A 26,620-nucleotide genomic window follows, 5' to 3' on the forward strand; every position below is an offset into this window, starting at 1 on the left:
CGGAGTTGCTGGGGGGCCAGGTGCGGGGGTCCAGGCCCAGCAGACACCGGGGACGGCCCCCCCGCTTTTCAGGAGGCCCCGCCGCCCCCACCTGCCCCCCCCGCCCGCCCCTGCCCCGCCGGCCGCTGCTGGGCTGCCAGGCGGCGGCGGCGGCGGGGGGTGTCGCTGCCGGGGGCGCGCAGGCGGAGGAGGAGGAGGAGGAGGAGAAGGAGGAGGAGGAGGAGGAGGAGGAGGAAGGCGGCAGCAGCAGCTCTCGGGAGGAGCCTGTCCAGCGTGAGACAGCACATTCAGCCGCCGCCGGCGGTCCTGCAGCAGCGGCGGGCGGCGCGGCGCGGCGCGGCACGGCACGGCACGGCACGGCACGGCACGGCACGGCACGGCACGGCACGGCAGCGCACGGAGCGGCGCAGCGCCGCGGGCAGCAGCCGTTCGGGCAGCGGGGCGACCCTCCGCTCCTCCGGCGGCGGGGGCTCGGTGAGGGCAGCGCAGCTCCGGGAGCCTCCCCGCATCTCCCGGTCGCCGGCGGAGGTAAGGCAGCCGCGGGGGGGCCGGGACGGGGCCGTGCCGCGGCGGAGGGGGCCAGCGGGGGCTCCCGTGGCGTTGGAGATGCGCAGCGGCCGCGGAGCCTCGGCGCGGCGGCGGAGCCTCGGCACCCGGGCCGGGCTGGCTTAGCGGGCAGCCCCCGCGGCTGCCCCGCCGGCCCCCTCCGGGAGGTGGGCTTTTCCACCCCGGCGGCTCGTCTCCGGGGAGGGAGCGGGCGGGGAGGGCTGCGGGGAGCCCCGCCGGCCGCACCGGCACCTGCTCCGCTCCCGGGGGATCCTCCCGGCACCGGCCCCTTCGCCGTCCCGCTCCGCCGCGAGGGGCTGCCGCAGCCTCCCCCGGTTGTGTCCCGGCGCCGAGCGGGTTAAAACAAAAGGGGATGGGGGCGGGGGGGGGGGGCAAAAAAAAGTTTCCCATCTTTAATTCTTTGCATAGCGCGAGCAACTGCGGGTTCACTCCCGTCCACGGCGCCAGCAGGCGGGGAATTAGATCTTTTCCCGTTCCGAAGGTGACTCCCTAAAAGGGTGAGAGGAGGAAGGAATCAATGAGAGGCCTTTTTCAGTAGTAGTCCATTGAAATACATTTTCAAAAGGATGTTATTATGGTTACATCTTCCCGAGAATCCCCCTGGGTCAGCAGAGAGCATAATGCCCCTAGATATTTCCCAGACAAAGCCCCTGTCTCACTAACTGGAACAAAGTATGGTTTTCTGTCAATATTAGCATTGACAGAAAGTACAAATTTCAAATATAAATATATACAAAATAAGGATGCTCAACTAGACCGAGGAATCTAGCCTGCTATTATAGGGGGGATGAAATGGAAAGACCTGACATGAAGTTGGCACGTGGCTTTGGCGCTTGCACCTGGTAATTTATCCTGACATGCAGGGTTTTGTCAGCTCTTCGCTTCTGCATGAGGACATTAAATTACCTCTGAAATGTCTCTAAATATCGTGAAGCACAGTGCTGCAAAACCTGTTTCAGAGTGGAAATGCAAATCCCAGGACCATCTATCTCCTGATAGAGGGTATTATCAGAGCCACGGAGGAATTTTGTTACTGTTACTACCACTGTGCTTTGTTGAAGTGCCTCATTTGTTCTTGCTGAGTTAATGGGAAGAAGTTACATGTTTTCTTTTCTGATTCTTTTAAGTTCCTCTTTTTACTGTCTTTCAATTAGAGAGGGTATCTCCACACTTAGTGAAAGTGGATAAAATTCCTTCTGTAATTTCTGTAGCATTTCTCATCAAGAATGGGTTTCTTCAACACAAACCTTGGTGCTGCGCTCAGGTCTTTGCCCCTGGGAGTGCTCACTCTGATAACCGTCCTCTGCTTCATTTTGTTTTCCCAAACCCATCCATTTATAGCCCATGGAAACACAAAATGTGACATCCCTTCTGCACCTTCTTCTCTGTGCGTGGACTATTTTGAGGATTGGGACTTGCTTGATATGGGAAAGGCTTCCCATATCTTCCTTGATATGGGAAAGGCTTCTGAGGGCCAAGTATGTGGTGGTCCAAGAGGTTTTTTAGAGTTGGATTAGCTAGATTTCTCCTAGCTCCAAACACCTCTGCCTCAAATTAGTCTATCCTAAAAATGCACTAACTGCAGTGCCACGTTATCCACAGTTTAATAGAGGAATCTTTTAAGGAGCAGCAGTAAACCACACCCTACGCATGCAGTAATTGTTGAGAATTTGGAAATCTGGCTACTCAAGTAGTCAGGCAAATACTCTTTTGTACCCCGCAGATCTTAATTTAAGAAGCTGACCTTCCAGCTCTTTTTATAGGAGGAAGGGGAGTGAGCTGCCCTCCTTTGTGATGCCTTTCAGTGGCTATTTTTTTCATTATTGAAATGCATTTGTTTGTGTTTTTCCAGCTTCAGGTTCCTGATTCCTGTTATGTTGTCTCTCAGATAAAAGCCTTGCTTTAGCAGCTGTCTTCAGTGTATGTACTCTAAATGATGCGGCAAGAACTTACCCGCTTTATTTTCAAGTAAATTAACAGATCGAGTCTCTTGGCCTCCTTTTCTTTTGTATGGCAGGTTTCAAGGATCATTCCTTGCTGCCATCAGTTTTCCAATCTGCAAGAAGAGAGAGGGAATACAAGGTAGAGCTGGACGCAGTGGGTTGTGGTAGAGGTCTCACCATTGCAGGGTGCTGGTCAATGACGTGAAATGGGCTGGGAAGGGAAAAGATAAGGCAGTGAAGTAGGAAAACATAAGGCTATAGAAAGGCATTGCTGTTTTTCAAAGCTTCACCAACTCCTGCTAACGATTCAGGTAATCGTGTGGTATCTTTCAGCTTCTCAAACTTGACTTCTTCTCACAGAGGTTTAGAATATGTTCATGGTCCCTCTGTAGGACTACTCAAGGCTTGTTAACTAGTGCTATGCCTCGAGTGCCCTGTTGAGCTCCTTTGGCTCAGTTTGAGTAACACCAGAAATAGCAATTAGGAATCTTTCAGAGTCACTGATGCCAGGGCCAAGACAAGGTGCTACTTGGAGGTGGTGGTTGGAAGATGTCAGAAAGATCCTCCCTGTCCTACCCATGGGCTTTAATTTTCAGGGAAGTTAGAGGGAGCAAATACTGAAATCCCCACTGAGATGCATAGGGAAATTCATATCGGCAGAGGTATGGTCTCAGGCTTTCTGCAGCTGTAGCCAGACTTCATGACCTCAGCGCAATACTCATCTGATATTTTCATATTTTTAATTTAAAAACCTTAAATGAAATAAACCATAAGGACTGTAGACATAGTCAGTGTATAAAAGGGACATTTTCCGGCAGGAATACTGACGGAGTATGCTGGCAAAGTGCCCTTAGTACAGATGCATCTTGTATTAGTAAAACTGTGCTTTTGGCAGTGCAGCTTGTATGGTTCATCTGAGCAACACAAGTTACACAGGTGAGTACCCATTTCTGTGTCCATAAGGGGGCTTGCTTTCCAGATGAGGGATGGTACAGTCTTCCATTCAGCTGACCTATATCAGCAGGCAGAAATGGTAATGCAGGAATGGTACTGCTTAAAAAAGAGAAAATTTGAACTGTCTGTAAAAAAGTGTCTGAGAAGCTGCAGTGGCAGCCTGAGACCCTGTCTCAGTCTGAATCTCAGATAGACACAATATGTCCCTTTTGCTACTTGGTAATCATCCATCTAAAACCCTGCTAGCTCTTTTTAGTCAGACATGACATTGGGAGCTGTTGTTCACTTGGCCATCTGCACGCACTCAAAATAAGGCAGTATACAGTATACATGAGCTTGCTCCCCCAATACTGTTCATTTTAGGTGGCGTCATCTTGCCAACTTTTCTGGGAAATGGCTACTTCCAGGCAGATGGCAGGAGCTGCAGGAAGCTGTGAAGCAGACTGATGTGGGAGCCGCTAGATCTCGTAGAGGCAAGACACCTCTGTGAGAGCTATGACGTCCCTTCTCCTCCTGAGCTTAAAACTATACCCATCCCCCCCCCTTTTTTTTTTTTACTGTGCTTCTTCAGCACTTTTTGTTTTCCCTTTTGAGGCAAAAGCGCTCTGGTGCGTTTCCAGGAGTGCACTGCAGCGGCAGAAGGCACAGAGCAGGAATGGCAGTTCTGGAAGTGTTTTGTGGGCAGCACTCCGTAACTCCATGCTGAAATTCCAAGGGCAGAGGACTCAGCCCTGTCACTGCTGACAGTAATAGGGGTTTCTCTGTGACTTCTCTGGTGGTGAATCTAGCCTCTAGAGTGATGGCAGGACTCAGCTATGTACATTGTTTGAAAGCCATCAGACATTTCCAAAGCCTATTGAAGCAAACGAGATTCTTTGCATTGACTTGGCCAGCAGATTGAGGGAGGTGATTCTCCCCCTCTACTCTGCTCTGGTGAGACCCCACCTGGAGTACTGTGTCCAGCTTTGGAGGCCTCAGCACAAGAAGGACATGTACCTGTTGGAGCGGGTCCAGAGGAGGGCCACGAAGCTGATCAGAGGGCTGGAGCACCTCTCCTATGAGGACAGGCTGAGAGAGTTGGGGTTGTTCAGCCTGGAGAAGAGAAGGCTCCGGGGAGACCTTATAGCAGCCTTCCAGTACCTGAAGGGGGCCTACAGGAGAGATGGGGAGGGACTGTTTGCAAGGGCATGTAGCGATAGGACGAGGGGCAATGGTTTTAAACTACAGCAGGGTAGGTTTAAATTAGACATTAGGAAGAAACTCTTTACAATGAGGGTGGTGAGACACTGGAAGAGGTTGCCCAGAGAGGTGGTGGAGGCCCCATCCCTGGGAACATTCAAGGCCAGGCTGGATGGGGCTCTGAGCAATCTGATCTAGTTAAAGATGTCCCTGCTTACTGCAGGGGGGTTGGACTAGATGACCTTTAAAGGTCCCTTACAACCCAACACATTCTATGATTCTATTCTATGACTTAACAAACTTTGGATGAGATCCTGTGCAACTGCTGCTTTGACCTATGCACAGATACCTGGGTTACCTGATGAATAATCACTGCTCAGATTACTCTTGTGATTCTTGGCTGTTAATCTTAGAGTAAAAGTACATGTTATCCTATTTTCATGTTTAACACTGCTCCCAGGCGTGCAGATCAGCTTGCCTGACCTGCAGAGACAGCCTATGTCATCCTGAGGAACAAACCTCCCTGGAGCCCTCCTGGACCAGTGCAGCTCTACCCTGTGTATTCCCCAGGTGCTGGCTGACTCTCCCTGCTTGGCCTGAGAATAATTAATGTGCAATTCAGCAGAGGAAGAGGGCTCATTTACTGCCACTGAGCAGAAAACAATTACAGAGGGAAACTTCTCAGGGCATGTTTTTTTGTTTCCAGTGATATCTTCTCCTGTTCACATTTCTTTTCCTTCTTGCTATCCTTCTCTAAGGCTTATTCTTTTCTCTCTGCCTCAGTACTAGTCTTGGCGCATTGCTTCCTCCCCACAGGTCTTCCATTCCCTTTTGTCTTCTCTCCCTTGGACAGAAGTGGTTTTAGTTCCTTGTTCTTTTCTCCCTCCATCTGTGATGTGGTACAAGGAATTCCAAATCCTGCTCCTCAGTTATTAATTTTTCACTTCACTCCAGCAGAAAGACTCAGTGTCTTTTGTGTTCAAAAAATAGGGAGTTATAATAAGGTGAAGATACAAAACTGCCTAGTATGATTAAATATAAATAAGTATAATGGAGGGTATATTGTTTATCTATTTATATCCATATCTCCAAGCCTTTTCTAATGTTTGATTCTAATATTTTCAGTCTGAATTGGACAGAAAAAGCTATCCCCCAAGCTATGCTGTTGAAAGTTAATCACTGTAGGTCCTAGACCACATGCAGGGAAAATATGGATCTCTCTTGCTTTAAACTGTTCAGCCCTTCCGTTCTGTATCCATTAACACAGATCTTAGCTTTTAAAGTGCATAGACAGCGGTATTAAATCCATACTACTCAAGGCATGCCCTTGTTTCGTGTTTTGCACATTAGGCCACCACTGTTAGGATCAGAGTGGTTACCAGGTCACTTGGTAATTGGGGCAAAGACATTTCAAATGATTGCTATTGTATATTTCCAGAAATTAAAATATTTAACAAAACAGGGTCACAGAAAAAAAAAAAAGAAAAAAAACCCCAAACCCAAACAAAACCCAAACCAGACTACTATCTAATATGGTTCCTTGTATTTGAACCTGTCTGTCCTGGTTTAAGGACTGTTCCACTGACTGAGCATTTAAAAGATTTTCTTCTCTGATTCTCACAGCGCAAACAAAGTTGGGGGACTATCTAAACTCATGTGACTTGCTTCATAATACATGTTTGTCTTCTTTTTAAGAAATATAAAAGAATCACCGTTTTCATTAATCACACTGTTCAAAGTCGTATGACATCGGGTTTTTTTTCATTTGTTTGTTTCTAGTTACATTTTGAGCAGCTGCTGAACCAGAAGGTGGTTTGTATCATAATCCTGAAGGATTTCAGATCTCAATTTGCCCCTAAATGAATTCTTATTTTCTTTGTCCTTTTTTAGCTCTGACTGCTTTGTTACAGACTCATAGCAGTTTGTTACAGACTATCAACTTCTGCCAGTCTTCATTGCCTGGGAACACAAATTACTTCTGGAAAAAAAGAGAAAAGATAGTTCATGTTATATATATGTATGGCTATAAGCTATGTGGCACATTAAACAATGAATGGCTTACAAATCTATAACCTTTTGGAATGAAACAAGAAATTTGACCTAAATCATACCCCCTAGCGTGCTGTTAGCTATTCATGGACGTAATCTGCTGCACTTGTCAAAGCCTGTGAATGTTGTATTCCTGCCTTTCACTATCTCCATACTAGTAATAATAATACAAAAAAAATTGTGCTGATGAGATAGGAGGGTATTGTACTGGAGACAAAAAAAACAGTGATGCCATTCTCTGTTTGTACTGAAAGAGCCCGTGGGAAAACTGTCCCATTATTTCCCACCATATTTTCTTTTTCGCAGAAAGTTGATTAATAGCAAGAAAAGAGAGGAAAGCCTAGTTTCTCAGCCTTTATGGGCCTCTTCAAATATATTTAAAACACCCTGTGCAAATTCAGTACTATTTTTATCCAATAATTATAAATGACAGAGCTTTAGGTTTGGGTTTTTTTCTGTTTAAGGCATAGAACTCAAAAGATGATAGTAAATTATATTCTCTGGTAAGGCTAAGATGGAAAAAAAAAGGATGTTGCAACCTTACTACTCATGTTCTCCACACCTTTTACAGCAGCCCTTCCTTTATGTACATAACACTTACTAGGTTTTATTGTTTACTTATCAGTGAATAGGACAGGGAAGTAAAAAACTATAGACAGCCACATTGACAATCAAACGTATGAGTCTTTTAAAACAAAATGATGATATAATGCAATATTAATATTAGTCAGTAATAAAGTCTGTCTCTAAATGAAGACCATGCCTCATCAGTGTTGATACGAGAAACTTTTTAAGTGCTTAAAGTTTAATTACAAGTTCCTTGCAAGAAAGTTTCTGATCTCACTAGACCAAGTGATGAATTAGGTGTAAGTATAATTAAAGTCAGTGGCCTCCCACTTTTTGTCTTATTTTTCTTAAAATACTATATATACCTATAAAGCAGAAAGACTGCCGTGATTTTTCATATCGCATAATGTCCGTTTTTGCTTAAAGGCTAACGGTATTACCCACTTATTCCTGGGTTCTCCTTGTGTGGTATTCTCTCTTGTGATATTGCAGTGATTTGTAGACTTTTTAAACTACTTTCCCCTCGTAATCCTCAAGACTTTCTGTTGGAACCAATAAGCCCATACATTTTACAGTTTAATGTGGCTGGAAACCATACATGGACAATTTCTGATTGCCTTGTGGACCACCAGTGGTTCCGTATTGTGAGAACCACTAGTAAAAGTTGATTTATTTTCCAAAAATATCATAGATTTGGGTTCCTCATTTGAAGAAGAGAACTGGTGACATCTAACTGGTGTCCTGGTCTCAGATTCCGGAGCTGAGGTCCTGGCTCAGTGAGTCATGCGCTGAGGCTTACTCCTGGAGGAGATCTGCAGCGCACTCCAGAGATGCGATTGCCCCATCATTCAGGCTGGGGACTTGTTTGCTTCTGCTCTCAGTCAGCCCATTTGCCAAGTTTCTTGTCTGTGGAACCCAGGGCACTTGAGAGGTACGTGTGTGCGTAGGAGAGAAGAGCTCATGGTCAGCCAGCTTTGCCTTGGTAGGAAGCTGTTCTTAACATGCAGAGCATGCCCACATCTTCAATATGGGCCGTGTACCTGAATTCCCCGGACTTGAAGTTCTTATGATGCCTGGGAAGCTCGGATAAATCTAGACTGACAACATGGTGTACAAACAGAACCCCAAATTGCAGTCCTCAAAAATCTCTACTTCGCTGTCACCTAGCTCCTGAAGCACATGAAGTCTCTAAAAACTTCCTTTTTCATCAGAGTTCTGCTTCTGGATGTGTTCTTACCCTTGAACCCCCAGACTTGACAGCCTGGGTGTCCACTGTCTGTCTCTCGTAGGCTGCTTCATCTAGTTTGCGTTTCATGAGCCCATCTGCCAGACTGTGCTCCATGTAGAGCTGCGCCTGGTGCCGTGTGCTCCCTCTTTTCGTACACCCTGGTTTTAAGGGGACCTCCCTAAGGTAAAGGAGTCTCAGATAATGTTTGCCTTTGCTTATAGAGAATTTTGCTTTCGTCTATGCTCTAATCAGCAAGCTATTCTGCAGTAGGCACCCTCCCATTCTTTCCCACTGAAGCTTCTCCACGCAAGTCTAAAGTATAAAGATTTTTGGGGCGTGACAGAGCAAGTAGGAAAGAGAAAGGACTCTTCAGCATCTTGCTTCAAACACTCAGCAAGAAAGAGGAGTCTTGTGCTCCAGATGCTAAATACGGCATTGTATTTTAAACTAAACAATCATTACGTATAATATAAACTAACGCTGAAACAAAAAACTAGAACCCAGGGGCCTCAGTTGGGGACTAATGTTCGCTCTCTTACATCCGCTTCTTCTGGTCCAATGAATCTTTGCTGAAAAGAAATTAATAGAAAATAGCTTGAATGGTTAAGAATGCCACCTCCATTCCTCTAGTCTTTCTCACCCATTAGCCAACAGTCACCCCAGGAAGGTGGGTTTCGGTCCTCTCAAGGCAAAAAAGCCTCCAGAACACCCCAAAACCAAACCAAAACAGAAACAAACGAACCAACCAAACCCCGTGTTTCTCCCATCTGAGTGGAATACTTTAACCATAGACAAGGTAAATAGAAGAGGAGGACTTCTTGGCTCTCAGTCTTCTCTTATATACAAATTCTTTGCAGTTCTTTATGTGTCCTTTAAAGTATGCTGTTAGACATCTGCATTTGTCATCTTGCCTTTTTGTCTTAGCATACCTTTTTCTGCTTATGTGGATCAAGAGGGATGATTGGCTAAGGCTGGCTCTGATCCTTCATGTTGCTTTATTAGTACAGCCCAAGAAGCCCTGGGAAGTATAAAGTGCATGGTAGTGTTGTTTCTTCCACTTTGCTTCCTTAAAAATTATGAGAACTCGTATGAGATATTCTGCATATTTCTTACAGCCAGAGCTCTTCCCTGCTTTCTAAATCTTTGGGTGTATTGACTTCAGAGGTGATATCAATGCGTAATATTTTTGGCCTAATTACATCCTCACAAACATCAGCCACAAAGCAAAGTGTATTTTTGTGTTAAGAAAGAAATTATATCTGGCTAAGTCTTCCAGCAAAGCCTGCATGTCAGCAGCATAGCTTGTTCTTCGATGTCTGTCTGGCAGTTGTCATAACTGGGTTAAGAAGCAGACACTAGAGCATGCATTTTTCATGTTTGGGTAAATGGCTTTCAGTATCAGTTTGCTGGCCATATACCACTAGGGTTATCTCAGGAGGAGGGTAGAAAAGTTGGGGGGGTCAGTTTTACCCCCCATAAAGAGCGGAAGTATATGTTTTAATGTCTGGAGTGTTTGCAGGATGGAGAAAATGAGTCTTTGTTCCACCTCAGGAAAGACTAGCAGACATCTTGAAGTGAAATTCTATGTTAGGTCTTAGTAAGTCATTAAATATACTCCTAGGCGGCACTTTGGTACTGTTATGATGAACCAATACTTTATATAGGTTTGAAGAAATGGTGATATCAATGATAGCAGCAGATATCATTGAAACCTGAGCATTATAGATGTACACACAAAAGAAATTAAAATCAGAGACATGACATACGGGGCTCCTTTTTTTTTTTTTTTCTAGATAAGTGAATTCCAGCTTGAGGATTAGCTTCTGTTCTCTCTCTTATGTTATCCATCTCTAAAATCTTATCAATTTATAGCTTGCATTTGGTTCTCTTTGAATGTCGGAAAACTCTTTTAAGAACACTCCTGCTAGATCCTGCAGTTCCTTTCTGAAGCAAGCTGGGAAATTCACAGAAGACAACATAGTGCAACTAGTGAGACCAGATAATGTGTGGGGAACGTAGTCTCACAAAGATTCAGAGCTGTGGTAAGTCCATTCCCAGCCATATGCAGAGCTACTTGTGGAGCCCTGCGTGTTACTGCAGCCAAACAGTCAAGGATAACAGAAATGGAAGCTGATAGAGAGGGAATTGACCAAGAATACCTAGATATCTTGTAGTCTACAAGATCAAAATGTTGTCAGAGGTGCAATTGGTTGTTTTGTTAAAAACATCTGCTCTTCATAACTGTGCACGATTGCTGAGTCAGATCCTGAGGAGATACAAGTCAGTATTGTCCGCACCACTGAGGGTCATCTCCCAGTACCACATGTGAGACCATTGTACAGTTATAGCTGTGCTCATCAATGCTTATCGAGGGAAAATCCAAGACACTTGAAAAGACCTACTTAAAATCTAGTTTTCTTTGAGGCAATACATACAGTCATACCTACAGAGTTCTATGGAACTCAATATAAAGGGAGGATATTTGGTGGGAAATGTGCAGTACCTTTGCTAGAGTGACCTGATAGTATGTAGTATTTAAATTCATTCTAATCCTATCTGGAATGTCTTATATAAGATTCTCACTTATTCCCAGGGACTTGTTGCCAGCAGCTTGTTCTCTTCAAGCTCGATGGCTCTTCCATGGAACTGTGCTTGTTGGAATTGGAAAGGTCATGGTAAATTTAAGAGGCTAAGGGGGCAAGAGAGACTGGGATGATGAGCTTCATTGCCACTACACCTGGTGCTGGAAGAATGGGCAATAGTAGAGCTTTGCTTATATGCTGCTTTATAGGGACCCTATAATTCTGCTGTGACTGAGTTCATGTTGTAGAAGGGCCATTATGGAAGAACAAGAGTGAAGAGATTAAATGGTAATAGATTGTAAGGGAAGTATAACTGAGCAGTTGTGGGTACATATCTTACACCTCGTCAGCCTCAAAATAAATAGGCGAGAGATGCACTGACCTGTTGCATGGCAACCAGGAGGAAGCACAGAACCACATCTCTGGATGCTGCAATTTGTACACCTTTACAGAACAAAGTACAAGACCTTTGCCCATCTGCTAGAAATTTTCAGAAGCTGAAGGATAAAGATGCTACATTCCCTGAAATCTAACACTTAACAACCATTTTTATTTATAGATAAATACACAGATGCAGTGTAAAAAGCCTGTCTGTTTTGCCTCAAGGTTATGTAGAAAAAAATACTTAGTCTCTCCGATTTTAGTGTTTCCCTGAATTCATCACACAGGAGATTCCTTAAAATACTGCAAATGCTATGCAGCAAATATTTGCCCATTGTTGTCATCTTGTAAACATTGATATGCCTATTCAACAAAAGTATTTATGTTATTTGACTGAAGTCAAGTACAAATTCTGATGCATGATGAAAAAAGGTACTCATATGTTTACTTAAAAATTGCTGTCAAGAAGATGATTCTAGCCCCTCTTGCCCATTTGAAGCGTGTTTCAAACATTATTTTCAAGTGAATAATATGGATTTGAATGTATTTATGCTAGGGTAACAGTTCCCTCTGGTTTCTTGCAGGCCGAAGATGTTTATCTGCTTTGTACAATTCCGTACTTTGCATGCACGCTTTACACTTGTAAAAGTCATAGGTAGATCCCACGGGATTTTTTTGTGTTGTAAAAATGTAGAATATTGCTAACTGTAGGAAATGTGTTTGTATAAAATAGAGACAAATGTGGTATGTAATAGAAATGAATCGTTTTTTCCAGTAGAAAACTCCATGTGTAATAGTTTCAATTGTAATAGTACTCACACTATAAACCTATTCTTTAAAACCCAAAATCACCGAGTAATGTATTTTATTGTGCAACTTCCTTTCCCTTTCAAATTAAAGACATTTTGCAGTTTTGGATTCAAGAGTAGCTGGCTCTTTATGAACGCATATGAATAATACATGTACAGCATCTACAAGTGCTAGATGCTGCCTATTTATTTTAGAAAAGTATATTAACACATCAATTATTTATGATTAGTTACACAGGATGACTAATGCCATGTGTAACAGTATTTGATGAACCCCTTTGGTAATTGCAATGGAGGTAATAATGAAAAAGACAACATAGGAAGTCACAAAGCGGGAAAGACTTGGAGGCTCATGAAGTGCTGAATATAGTTTTACTCTAGTGCAGCCTCTTGAATGAACAGCATGTAAAAATCCCCTAAACGCCAAAAAGCAATAAAATCTGTAGGGTTTTTTATCTCCTACCAGCTTTGGAAATTTAGGTTTCTTTTTAGATGAGCTCGGTGATAGCATACAGACAAGATGCTGTTCGAGGAGGTATAAAGAACAGGCTTTAAGAGGAGGGAGACGTTATGGCTTATTTTCTTTTTCTGCTTATAAAAAATGTGCACTGTTATAATTTTCTTTGTCTTTGTTTTTATTTTATTCGTTACACGTTGGGCACTTCGTGCTTATTTTTTCGTATATTTAGTCCAAGCTGTGTAAGTGCATTGTCACTCTTTGTACCTCTGCAACTCTGTGGTTTTATGTCTCTGGCAAGTAACAATTTATTAGTTCTGCAATTGTACTAAACTTTTTTAGATGCCTGTGGCTGTTTCTGCTGTTAAGTGCTCATATAAATGGTTAGAAAAAATGTCTGCTCAAATATTGTGATACTGATAATTGATAAAGACCTTGTGGCTTATTCTAAAACTGTAATAAGTCTATAGGTTTGTACCTATAGAAGGACTTCCATGGCTTTTAGTCCAGTCGAGAGTAAAATACTGTTGTTTGCATCTTCCATGCTTAGGGCTGCCACTAATGAAATGGTCGTGAGATGTTACTACCTGTGTGATAAGCTTTGTGGAGTAGTTCTGTGTATGTTCTGTACAGAGAAGTTAGCGCAAACACCGTTACTATTTTAAAATGAAAGTAAATAGTCTTTCAAGAGGTGAAAGGAACTGCTGGGAGCATATTACGGACAGGATTCTTCTCACTCAGTCTGAGTCATTTACAATGGAGATTTCTAGAACTTCACGGATCACCCAGGGCCCGTTATCATCGTTGGAGAGGAACTGGTGGCTTTGGGACATGCTTAATCTTAACTGCTTTTAGACATCTGCATTAGGAAAAGTGGAATCACATCCTAGGATACCCAGACTCTTTTGACTTTACCTGCATTGGTGGTAAGGATACCTCCGCATCCAAATTGTGTCCATGCAGATTTAGTGAGATAAGTCCAGTAGATGGTGAAGTCCAAGAGCTCAGTCCTCAGCAGCCTCAGCGCTGCATTTGCACATGCCCAGGTGGCTGCCATCGTGGCGGGTCTGGTGACCCTTTGATGTGTAAGTGGAATTAACTGTATTTCCAAGCCTAAGAGGGAACAGTGAGGCATATTTAATGTATATGGGGAAAACTGACATCTTGAAATACAGCAGTCAGTTTCATTAAAAGTCATGCCAGGAGGAGCAGGCTCCTTTCTCCAGTAGCTCAAAGAAAAGAGAATTCCCTCAGTGCATGGGGAGTGCAGGCAAGTGCTCTCTGTGCAAGGTGGTTCACGTCCACGTGTCCTGCTACATCTCAAGAACCTGTCTTAGCAGTTGGGTGTAAGCTATTCGGGAGTGGGAGGACTCCCTCCTCTTAAAATTGTGTCACTTGACAGTAAACTGGGCCAAAAAAAGATAGAACTTGATGTAAGATTATGCACCTCCCTCGAAGAGGGGAGCCCTAGGCTTCTGCCCTGCTATGAGAAGTATTTCTACGTTTAATGCAGCGTTCAATGTGTTTGATCCTGTGTGTTCCTTCTCCCAGATAGGTGATTTAATTGCTTCACTACAAAACGTGCTCCTTACTGTTTCTCTCTGACCAATGACTTCTCCTAGGCCGGAGAAGACTAGGTCGGACATAAGCCTTGGGCTGTCATTCTGCACCACAGAGAATGCTAGAAGTAAATCTTTTTTACTGTTTGCCTTTATCTTCGTGCGGCATGCCTTTTGGCACTCAGAGTGGCAATTATTAGGAATTTGTTCCCAGTAATGAATACAGAGTGTTAACTCTGTGGTTAATGCCAAGTGGAGCGATGAATGTGCTTGCCTCCTTCCTCACTGCTGACTTGCTGACATCTGAGAAAGGTGGTTACATGCCCTTGGTGTTCAATTTGTGCTAAAATTGTAAATAGCCAGGTTGAATGTTGGTAAGCTGTTTGAGGGGGCTAAGGAATGGCTATAATATGTGCAGGATGAAAGTAGCTTGAGATTAATTTCTTTCTATAACCCAGCTCTAGTAACATTCTTTGAAGGAAATTTAATACATCTTCTTTGTTGCATGTAAGATCTGTTTTGTTAAAAATAGGGCAAAGTTATAATAGGATTTGATCACCCTGACCGGAGCATTGTAAAGAATGGGCCAGGCACTAAACCATTGATGCTAAAATGAGGAAAAAAGCTAGTTAGTTTCCCTGACATTAAGGGAACGAATTTTTAGAAAGCTGTTCATTGATATCTGACAAACAGCTTGAAAGGGATGCCAAAACCTCAGGGTTTCTGTCATAAGCCTTAAAATGCATTTGCATATTTTCTGCATAGAAACAGGAGCTTGCTCTCTGTTGCCAAACTGCAGAACTAAAAGGATGCAAAAACTCTATCTAGTCCGGAGGGCTCTGAGGGGGAACTTCTTAATCAGAATTCAAATGTGTCCAACAGATTAGGAAAATTGCTTCAAATGGGATTTCAGCCATATCTGAGAGAGACCCACAAATCCTGAGCAGATTGGTAAGCAAAATACTACCTACACTGCCATGAAAAAGCTTGTTTTCTCATCCGGGCGTTTCCCATGTTAAAAAATAGCTTGCTTGTGTCAACTAATCACACAGATTAATGTTGTTTAAGGTGCAACTTCTTCGTTTTATTAATATCAAATGCAGTTTTTATGACGGTTTTGATTTCTCTTTCTCAAATTGAAAACAATGTCATCATGAATAGGGTCAGAGTGATGGAGGAATAAAGAAATGATGGTCCTCTCCCCACAGCCAGTGCACCCAGTGGTCTGGTTCGTTATCAGTTCAATGTCCTTCCTAGCTATACCATTCACGGTGAGTTGTTGTGAATTGAGCAGGGCGTTTGACTGGCAAGTGTATCTGTGTGGTCCACACACAGATACGGCTGCACTGGGCCCTCTGGCATCCCTAATGCTGCTCTTACGCCTGCTGTTTTCATTGGATGGTTTCCTCTTATGATTCCGCATTTTATTCTTTTATTTCATTGAAGGAAAATGCCTGCAAAGACAACAAAGGATTTGGGGCCAAGATTGCATTTAATGCGCAGGTGACATTTTGTTGGCAATAGCCTCCATATCCTGGGCTAACTACGCTTTTATCGTTTTGAGAAAGAAGCTGATGACTCCAGAGGAATTTCTGAGGGGTGAAAGTGCCATATAATTTTTAGGATATAGGTTGAGTCTCCAGTCATCCACCCACCTGCTGTGGGTGGAGTTCTCATTAGTATTAATGGAGAGTTGCCATTGAAATTTCCCCTGCACCAAGCAAACAATAGACTTCCATTGCGTATACGTGGCATTGCCATTGATCGGATCGATTCTGGGTTGCAGTGGTGGATGTGGTCAGTGATGTGTGAATTAATAGGAAAGGCATAGCTGGGTCTTTTTGAGAATGTCTATATTAGTCTTAGGACTGTCTTTGAAGTAAGGTGCTAATACGAAAATCAGTATTGATACAGTTAGATGACAGCCCATAATGGTGATGATGTTAGAAAATAAATTATCTGTGACTTGTTATGGATTAGTGCAACACTGGTGGGGTTTTAAAACTGTAGAAAAAGATTGATACCTTATGTTCTTTAGAGATCTCGCTCTGTTTCTGTATGGTGTGACTTTATATCTCTTTACCCTTCATTTTCAAGGGTCACGTAACAACAGCATAGGTTGACAGAGATTTAAAACATGAAGAGTGTACATGGCTTCACAACGCTGTCCTACAGAGAATTGTGTTTAAGACCAAGTGACAGGAGAGGTGTTTCAGTAGCTCAGAAGATATGCTTTTGCTAAGTTTGTGTGATTGGAGTCAAATCAGGAATATTAGGCACATCTCCTACCTCTTGGGAAGATGATCTGAGCACGAGACTGTTGGCGGAGCAATGTGCTGCTTCGTTAAAGAGATGCTCAGGTTTTCTGGGTTGCCTGGTTTTGTGCCTTGTCTGCAGCTTTTTGGGGGAATGGCCAAGGTTTCCCTGGAAAGGGTGGAGGAGATGCCCATGTAGGATAGCCCGTAGCTTGGTAAGCTTGCTTCCTGGAGGGCTGAGTGTGTGAAGGATACTGAGACGGAGCTGGTGGTCTGCATGGGGCTGTACCGGTGGAACGGGGGGACCTGGGATGGCAGCTGTTCAAGGCACCTGCAGAAGGAAAAGCTATCACGTTTCCCATTTTTGCGTGTAAAATTATTACTTATCTAAGATGTATGGGGCTGGTTTTGGGCAGATCTCATTTTGCTATTTAAAATTGAAATCCATTTGTGGATCTGGGTTCCTGCAGCCTGGCAGAGCCGCTGAAGCTGATGAAAATCAAAAGACTTTAGCTTCAGTGTGTAAAAAACATGAAAGCATTATTTTGAACAGCAGACACAAACGGGTTTGTTTCACAAAGGTAGTTTTCTAATTAAGATGATCTGAAAATATATTCCATGTTTGGCGATATTCAGGTCTGATTTCTTGAAATAAAAATTGTGAAACAAGTGTCCTATTTTCTACAATGTCACTGTAGTCCAAGGGCTGGTGTTTATTATAAAAATATATTTGTAGCAATTTTAGAAGCACTATTTTTGATATAATTAAGTATCTTTTTCAGTAAATAGGGAAAACATTTAATTCTGTTTTCACCTTGGTTTCCATAATTTTGTTTCCAGCAGAGTCAAAATGTCAGACAAAAGTGATTTAAAAGCAGAACTTGAGCGCAAAAAGCAGCGTTTGGCTCAGATAAGAGAAGAAAAGAAACGGAAGGAGGAAGAAAGGAAGAAGAAAGAGGTAAATATGCAAAAGCGCCTTTTAGATAGCTCATGCTTGCAGAAGGGGCTTGCTGAGGTTTTGACATACCAGCATTGTATACCCCAAGGTATCTGTCATGTGGAATGAGATCCTCAAACCCACATCAGTCTAACCTTAAAATCAAAATGCTTATTTTTAGTCAAGAAAGTTGGTGTGAGGGAATTGCTTTTAAAACCACCTCACTGTCAGATGACAACAGTTTAGACAACATGATGTGTATGTGTGTGTAGAAAAAAAAATTGATTTGCCACAATGCTTTTTTCCTGGGCTCTCCTTCAATAGAAAGGGAGTGGAGAGTGGAGCAAGACAGAAAGAGGGCTTACATTTTTTTCAAGCCATTACAATCTAAATATGTATTTTTGTACTCTGAAGACTAGTTTGATTACTAGCTAAGGTAACAGATTTACAATTATTATTCTCCAGTAAAGTAAAACATAATTGCAATTGCATTTTCATCTTCTGGCATGGGTGCATCTTTCAGTTCTGTTAAAGTTTGATTGACGTATTAGTTTATTTGTCCTTGACAATATGCATTAGGTTTTTCATTAAGGGATTTGTACTTCTTTTTATTCAGTCACTTAGTGGAATAGAGGTGAGAATTGACAGGGAGTGGATATTCATTTTCATGCAAAGTCAGAGAAGCATTAAGTGATTATGTTTCCTTTCCTTCAAATGTCAACACTTACCATAGTTTAAAGCACCTGTTATCCTTTACTAATAACTGGTTTCCTTTTAAACTGACACTTTAATATTGCACATGAATTTCATGGAATTACTGTGGAAGTGTGATGTGATCCAAGAAATCGGCATTCTAGTTTTGGCTGTCTTTTTAATCTTTTTTCATTTGAGCCATTTTTGTGCAATTACCAGCACACCCCCCCCCCTCCAGTGAGGCTCCTGGAGTCACTAGGGCAGTCCTCTGTACGCAGAACTTCAAACGTTAACATTTTCTGCGTTCATTACTAGCCTGTTAATGAATTAGAGGGAAGGGAGCCAAGCTAATGGCTCGAGAAAGCTATTAAGTCCTTTCTTTTGTCCCCTGCCTCTGATTTTATGCCTCATGGAGATCTTGTGGTGGTTGGAACTTTCCATTGCCCCCGATAGCCAGATCGAGCTCGGGACACTCAGCTTTACAGATTCCACTGCGGTGCCTAACTGCGGCACCGTAAACGTGATGCTGATGTGCTCCAGGAGTGACATCTCACATTCACTTAGGTGCTTAGCCATGTACACTGGTGCAGAAGAGTTGTCTACAACCCTACATACCGTGAGATACTTCAGGTTAGCTCATGCGAAGACCTGAGCACAGGAATATGCCTGGACTTTGTCTTTGTCTGTAAAAGCAGTGTTCTTCTGCATCCTGGCCGTACCTAAACTGGAGAACATGGGGATGCTTCTGAACTCCCAGGTTTTCTGTTGTGCCTGCACCAACGTCAACCCCAGGCTGAGGCACTGTGCGAGTCCCCTGTGCCCCACACTGTTTTTGGCGGAAAGGAAAACCTCTCTGTGTGGAGGCTAGGTAGGGCCAGCCGATTTGGAAGTGATGTTAGGATCCAAACTATAGAGGCAGATGCTGCCAGACATCCTCTGCGAGAGGTATACTGGGATTGCTGTATTTACAACGTGACAAAATGGTAGGCACTACCACTTGCGTTTTGTTTTACTTGCATTACTGGTTACTGCACTAGACCACAAAGTGGGACATGGGTTCAGTTCGCTTATCTGCTTGGGAGAAGGGCTGCAAGCCTGTTCCTTTCAAGGGAGTACTCTAACCACTAGGCTAGGGTATCAGTATTGTCCTTCCATCTTACTAAATTGGGGAGTGATGAGCCAAATGTAAGGGATTCTGGCTAATGCAGGTGTTGTTCCTCCTGTTTCTAGGTCCCAGTAGACCAGAGCGGGAGGTGGTTAATGTATGGAAGCTCCAAGTAGATATAAATATCTAAGCAAAAAGAGATGGGTCTTGTGGACCACTGGTTTTGGCTGTTAGTGCCCAGGGCTGCCAAAATCCTATTTTAGACATTAGCCCTTTCCTTTGCTCCTGTTAGATGTTGACGTTTATAAGAAAGTATTTTTAATTGCCAGCCAGTGCTTGAGACCAAATGTAGGCCCTTAAGCTACATCACTGAAGTCCACTGGAATTTTATTTCTTGACCCATGAGTAAGTAGGAAGGGGCCGTTTTTATTCAGGGTAATGATATCTGTTATTCTATGGTCAGCTTTTATATTAGCTGAATGAGTTACGTCTGAGGCAGGAGATGTCCATCAGAGTACTGTAAAAATCCTTGCAAATATACGTGCAAAGATCAGTTTTCCCATGCATTCAGGGAAAAATATTGTTACCGATATATAGAGGATAAATTATCTAAGTTATCTAACCAAATCTAAGTGAATTTCAAAGTGTACCGAAGCAGCGGTGCATATAAATATTTTCCACACACCCAGTTGCCAGAGCTGATTATATGTGGATGAAACTTTTCTGTTATGTTTTGTTTTGACTCAGGCTGATCTACAGCAAAAGAAGGAGCCAGCTCAGGAAGATTCTGACCTAGACCGCAAAAGGAGAGAGACAGAAGCTTTGTTACAGAGCATTGGTATATCCCCAGAACCACCTCTAGGTATTTAAGAGCAGCACACTGTAAAGCATTCAGTTCTGCCACAATGAATGCATTCTTTCTATTAAAGCATGCTTGGCTTTTTTTGATTTTTGGCTGTTTTAGTGAAGTGAACTCTTCTGTTTGAATGCCTGCCATACCATTCACATATACCAGCTCATGGCATTTTGAGTACTTGTCACTGCCAAAAACATCTGTTTCATTTCTTCAAGAAACTTTTGCGAACGTAATGCAGGTTGGTTTTGCATACCAGCAGTGATTTCTTTTCTGATGGACTGTTTTATCTTCTCTCATACCTGTCTGATGACCCACAAAATAATATTATAAACATTGGACTTTATTAGCTGCAAGTTTTGTTTCAAAAATTCAGATTAAGTATTTGCTAAGGAAGGAGGAGCATAGTTGTGTGGGAACTCCCATTGATTTTCTTTAAAAATCAAGCAAAACTGGAAATAAAAATCACAAATCACAAATAGCAAAAAGCTTACCATCAGATTATTATTGTAGATTTGAGATCTGGTTTCATGTGCTCAACCTCTTTTTTGGTTTTGATGTTTCAGTTCTAGAATCTGAAGTCCTCAGTTTATAAATACATGTGGCAAAGTTTACAGTACTGGAATATTGGTTATCTTGTTAAGTTCTGTCTCACTTATTGAGTGAGAAAATTGAGAAATTTCCTTCCTTTCCTTCCTTTCCTTCCTTTCCTTCCTTTCCTTCCTTTCCTTCCTTTCCTTCCTTTCCTTCCTTTCCTTCCTTTCCTTCCTTTCCTTCCTTTCCTTCCTTTCCTTCCTTTGCTTTCTTCTCCCTTGAATCCAGAATCACTGCCACTATTTTAACTGAAATATTGGCCCCTCTGGAGATACTAAGCCTTGTCATTAAATTCACTGGGGCTGAATCTAGGATTTTACCCCTAGATATTCTTGCCTATAATTTTTAGGAAGAACTCCAAATTCGACAAAATACTGAGGCCTTGATTTAGGAAAGCACCCTAAGAGACGCTTAGGGTTCATATGCAAGTAGATTGTGACATTCTGAATTGAGATTTCAATTCATAACTTGCATCAAGCAACATTTGAGACAAATTACTATTTTTATAACTTATCATATAGTGACTGAAGCTTTTAAATAGCACTTCTCAGAAAAACTGTCTGACAAGTAACAGGTTATTTTTATGTATCATAAAATATGTTTTGTAAATTAAATAGTGATATTATGAAATCAGATACATTTGTAATGTTCTAGCATTTAAAATACTCATATTTATCTAAAATTGAGGATATATGTCCTTATCACGTGATTAACTAAACACATATATTCATGTTGGAAATTATCAATTCTTATCTTAGTTAGTCTTAGTTAGTCTTTTTCACTGTGAGGGTGGTGAGGCACTGGAACAGGTTGCCCAGAGAAGCTGTGGATGCCCCATCCCTGGAAGTGTCCAAGGCCAGGCTGGATGGGGCTTTGAGCAGCCTGGTCTAGTGGGAGGTGTCCCTGACCATGGCAGGGGGGGTGGAACTAGGTGATCTTTAAGGTCCCTTCCAACCCAAACCATTCCATGACTCCATAATTATTTTGTGTTTGATACTATCAAAAGAACATGAAGACTCACAGAGAAGATGAATCATTTTAGTTGAACAATACTATTTTGTCCTCTTCCATTCCCTGTATACAGGCTCACAATTAATACACAAAGGAGGCTTTAACTCTGCCTCCACATATGCATATGACACCCCGATCCCGCTGTGAATATGGAATACATAAACAGCCACGACATACCTGTAACCTGCCAAAGGGCTGTCACGAAGATGAATTCACTTTTCACGCTGCAGTCATTTCTGTGACAGTCTCTAGTGAGAATCTGCATGAAATGTTTGACCACATGGAAAATCCAAATCTCTTGACAGGTCTGTCATTATACATTATAGAGCATAACAAAATAGTTTAAAGTTTTATTCCATTAAATCTAGAAAAGGAAATGCACATGATTTAAACCAAATGGAAAACTTTGCTCTCACATTAAAACCTCTTTTTGTGTTTTATTCAATGTGGCTGCTTTGAAGAATACTTGCATTAAATCTTGACTGGAGCCATCTCTGCATTTTAAATATTTTGGAGAAACCATTTTAAAAGAAATCAGGATATTTTTACTTTTTTATTTATTATTTCCTTGCTGAAGAGCTTTAACTCAGGCTGACCTTGAGCTATGAACTTCCTTTCCTGTTTCAGGAAACCAAACTGCCTTTGCATGAAATGTGCTTCAAAGCCCTGGCAAGCCAAAGAGAAAATCATTTCTAGAACTTGGGCAAATAGTATCTAAACCAAGGGAAACTTTTCCCTGAGCGTTGAAATCACGTCCCACCCAAAATGGAAACTTTATATGACCTAAATTACTTAAGAAAACAAGATTGCTAAGCAAATAATATGTATTCTCATAATCTTTGGGAAATGATTTTTAACTCAGCTGGATTTCCTTATTTAGCTTTTATTTTTGATGTCATTTCCACACTGCAGCCTTAGCCCATATATAAAGGACACTGGCTTTTGATTTAAATTGGAAATCTGAAAAGTATGCTTGTTCTATTGCCTACTTGACTTTACCAGAAGAGTTCACTTAGTTTTTTGACAAGACTAACCCCAGATATTTCTTCATACCTTTCAAATCTTTTGCAAGTCAACTTTAAACTATACCCGAGAAAACGAGTGCTGTTTTATTTCCACAGATATCTCCTCCATTGATTACCTGTAGATTCCCAATGGGCTTTCAGTCCTGTCTAAATTCATGTCAGTTTTAACACTTCTAGAAGACTTAAAATTCACTTGACTCTCTTCCTTTTCTTTTTCTTTCCTTCCTTATTTGCTTTCACCATTTCAAACTCTCCTACTCATTCATCCACTATCATTTTGGTCCATTGGTTTTGATTTGTCTGACACTGCTCTTCATCAGTGCAGTCGCTGCATGTGTTAACATGGGATACCTGTTATTTTCATTATTTAGTCCCAACCCCTATGTCTCCCTCTTCGAAATCAGTGAGCACACCCAGTGACGCAGGCAGCCAGGACTCGGGAGATCTGGGACCCATAGGCAGGTAAGACACGGAGTCAATAGCATTGGATAAATGTGGGGTTTTTTCCACTTCGCTCTTTCTTCCCCATTTTTACCTTTGCTTCTGTAAATGAGAATGTGTTGTATCTCACGCGTACTTCTGTTTCTGCGTTTTCCACCCTGTGTTACTATCTGGTAGGACTGGTCTCAGATGGGAGGTAAACAAATGCATGCAGCAAGTGGCTCTTGAGCTCTGAGCCACACACCTCATATTGGAAGCAACAGCTGAATTTATGCCTCTGAAATGGCCCACAGAAAGCTGCCGTTCTGTGTGGAAATACACTAAAAACAGGGGCAAGTGCCTGCTGGTAGAACCTGTTACTCATGTGAGTTCTCTTGGTTCACATAACCAGCCCCCTTTGAAGTCCTCCCAGGTGTAACGCCAGGCTGCCTCGGTTCTTGTGTGGCTGCTCATCGCAGTGTGTGCCGCTGACAGTGACAACGACCGGGATGAGCTTGTACAGAAACAGGCTGAATCTCCCCGGGACCCGCTGGCAATTCTGCCTTGGAAACTGCAGATATCAGAGAGTTTCATGCCGAATGGGAGGGAAGCAGCTCTCTCTTGTTGGAAAGGGGTGGTGGGGTGTGTGTAAGGGATGGGCACCAGAGCAACCTTCTGATCTTTCTTTGTACGGCTGAAATAAGACATGAAGTGGCAATCCCAAAATAATTGAAGTTGAAAAGGAAGGAGGATGCTGCTGGTAAAGGAGCATATGTTCAAGTAAGAAGAGGTGCAAGCAACTATACTGTGTATTTTGAGAAATGTAAAACACAGGTCCTAATAGCTCTTTCTGTGTCAAACTAATTCAACGTAAAGCTGAGCTGCCAGCTCATCCAAATCTGTGAGCCAAGACCCTGCTAATGGCTTGAAAACACAGTGATTGCTCTCTGCAGTTCACAGTGCTTAGGAGTAGACACCGTACCTCTACAGACATAAACAGTAATGTCACAGAGCTTCTCGTCACCAGCTTTTATACCACACCAGCCTGCTGCTTAGAAAAATCACACTTCTGCAAGCTGAAAGTATATTGTGTCCCCCTTCAGACAGATGCAGACACCGTCCATTGTGATGTGGAGGTTGCACAGCTGCCGCCAAAATTTGCTCAGCCCTTCTCCCAGGTCTGCCCTGTAGAAGGAACGGAGGTTGCTAAGTAGGAAAGCCCTAGTCTGTTAGATACGGCAGTTCAAAACACAGTAAATAGGGTAATGCTACATTCATAAATAAACGCAGTAGACTTCATCAAGTCAAAGTACTTTGAGCAGAACTAAAAATGTTTTTAAGCGAAGTATAGACTGCTCTTTCAGATAAAGTTATTTCCCACACTCCTACATGAAGCTATGACAACGCTGGATGGAGACTTCTGCATTCCTGCTTTTCTTCTGAACCTTAATGGTGTAACTTTTTTACTGTTAAGGTAGTGAGATGACCTTGGAAGGATTTCTTTTACCGTGACCTGCGCTAGCACTTTGACTCTCTGTCAGCAACAAGCAATGAAAGCACATGACCGCGTGTCTCCACAGAGGAGAACGGCATTTGTCCTCTTCTTCAAAGCTCATGACGTACTGCATTGTGGGCTTTCGTTTTGGATTCATTTTCTGTCTTGTTGTGGCCATACTAGGAATTCAGTGGGAATCCCAAGACCTTGTTATAGTCCTCCAGTTTGCCTGCCAGCCTCTCTGGGATTGACAGGGTTCTGTTGCGTGCCAAGAAGGCCGCTGGCAGATGTCTGCCTGGAGCAATTGGTTTGTGGTGATGGAAAAATGATGACGTCTGGTCCAGGCCCTGGGGAATCTGTGTAACCTGTAGATAGTCTTGGGGTGGCAAGTAGTTAAATTCATTTGTCACTGGGTGCAGGGAGACGCGCTCAGCGTGTGTTTGTGTGAACAAGTGCACTCAAGCGTGCACGTGTGATAGAGCGGTCAAACATGGAGAGGAAGGCGTTGGTAGACCTGTCATCACAGTGGGTAAACAGGATGAGACCACCTCAGCTGTTTCCTCTCTGAGAGATGCCTAGACCATATTTCTGACTTATTTTGACTACTGCATATATGAATGCCTGTTTAGCTCTATAAGCAAGGCTGCTCTGCTTCATTTTAATGTATCCTTCCATTTTGCTTTCTATGATAGAGGGCACTTTCCCTGGATCCCCTCTCACGCCATTGTGCTTATAAGATCTTCCTCTTTTCCCCATTCTGCTGCGAATTTGCTGTACAACGGTAGACTGAGCACAGGCATTAGAGTAGAGCAGATTAGTTCCAAAGCTGCTAAAGCCCCAATCTCGGAGATCATGGCTCGTCTGTTGCTGCTGCTGCTGCTAACGCTGCTGCAGAAATAATGAGCTCACATAGGCTGGCAGAAACCCTGCATGCAGTCTGATTGCTTATTGCTGAAGTGTTCTCCAGGGAAAGATATGGATATTTAAAAAAAAAGGCTGTGAAGTCATAGATTTTTGGTTCACTACAGCAGAGAGGCCCCGTTGAAAGCTTTGAAGAAAGTAAGAGATCTTTGTATGTTCCCATTTGGGGCAGCGGTTTCTGGTGCAGAATTAGGTTGGGCTCATACTTCTGGGAGCTGTTGGCACTTCTGGTAGTTGTCAGATTTAATATATTGGTCCTAATATCGCCAAGTATGTCTGATGCGTGTTTTGATTGGCAGGCAGCTGTGATTTCTTACAGAACGGTGAACGTAGTTTAGCCAGAAATCCAGGTTTATGACATCCACTTTTCAGGAAGGACAACTGATCATTTGGTGAGGGTTTGGACAGTGTTAAGTAGTTACGCTGGAACCACAGACCTCACTCTACCTTACTTTGTGAGATGAAAACTAAGGGGTAACTTGCTCACCAAGTGTAATAGTTATATGGGGAGCAAAAGGGCTCCAGCAGGCAATGTGTAAGAGCAGCAAATTGTTTGGCATTGAGGCTGGACAAATACAAAACCAGAAAACCTTTGTAAAATATTAATGGTGAGAAAAATGAATTGCTAAAGCAATTTACCTAAAGACTCTATTGGATCTACTATCACTGGACATTTCTCATTGAGGATAATGTGCCTGTCCGACAGGCAGATAGTAGCTCAAGCAAGAATTCGGTCAGGAAAGTCATACAGCTTTTTTGTTGCACAGGAAGAAAAGCTATGTGGTCACAATGGTCCCTTCTGCCATACGATCTATGGACTAGTAGTGCTGCTGTCCTGCAGGACCATTGTCCATTATCTCCAGCACAATAGCTGGAGCACATTGTCTTTTCTCTGATGCCATTAAGCTTATTAGAAGGTGTAGGGCGGACTGTGTAACAGCACTGAATTATGGAACCATTTCCGTCCTGCGCAGACCAGGTTTTTTATGGGGTATTTTCCTGCTTGATCTTTAGTACCACGTTGCTATTTGTCATG

General features: G+C 42.7%; 1 protein-coding gene across 7 annotated transcripts in view; it reads left to right on the forward strand.

Annotated features, from left to right (window-relative positions):
• The first annotated feature begins 217 nt into the window (after nucleotides 1–217).
• DYNC1I1 (dynein cytoplasmic 1 intermediate chain 1) overlaps nucleotides 218–26,620 on the forward strand; it is a 196,826-nt gene continuing 170,423 nt past the window's right edge. For 2 of the 7 annotated variants that reach the window (XM_063324873.1, XM_063324876.1), the window contains exons 1-4: nucleotides 218–528; nucleotides 17,371–17,488; nucleotides 20,013–20,127; nucleotides 23,069–23,210. In XM_063324873.1, coding sequence (XP_063180943.1) covers nucleotides 17,381–17,488; nucleotides 20,013–20,127; nucleotides 23,069–23,210 — 365 coding nt within the window. In that variant the 5' untranslated portion in view covers nucleotides 218–528; nucleotides 17,371–17,380. The remainder of the gene's footprint in view (nucleotides 529–17,370; nucleotides 17,489–20,012; nucleotides 20,128–23,068; nucleotides 23,211–26,620) is intronic. The other 5 variants (XM_063324875.1, XM_063324878.1, XM_063324877.1 and 2 more) reach the window with 3 other exon arrangements.

The sequence above is a fragment of the Chroicocephalus ridibundus genome, chromosome 2 (genome assembly GCF_963924245.1).
Source record: "Chroicocephalus ridibundus chromosome 2, bChrRid1.1, whole genome shotgun sequence".
Classification (NCBI taxonomy): domain Eukaryota; kingdom Metazoa; phylum Chordata; class Aves; order Charadriiformes; family Laridae; genus Chroicocephalus; species Chroicocephalus ridibundus.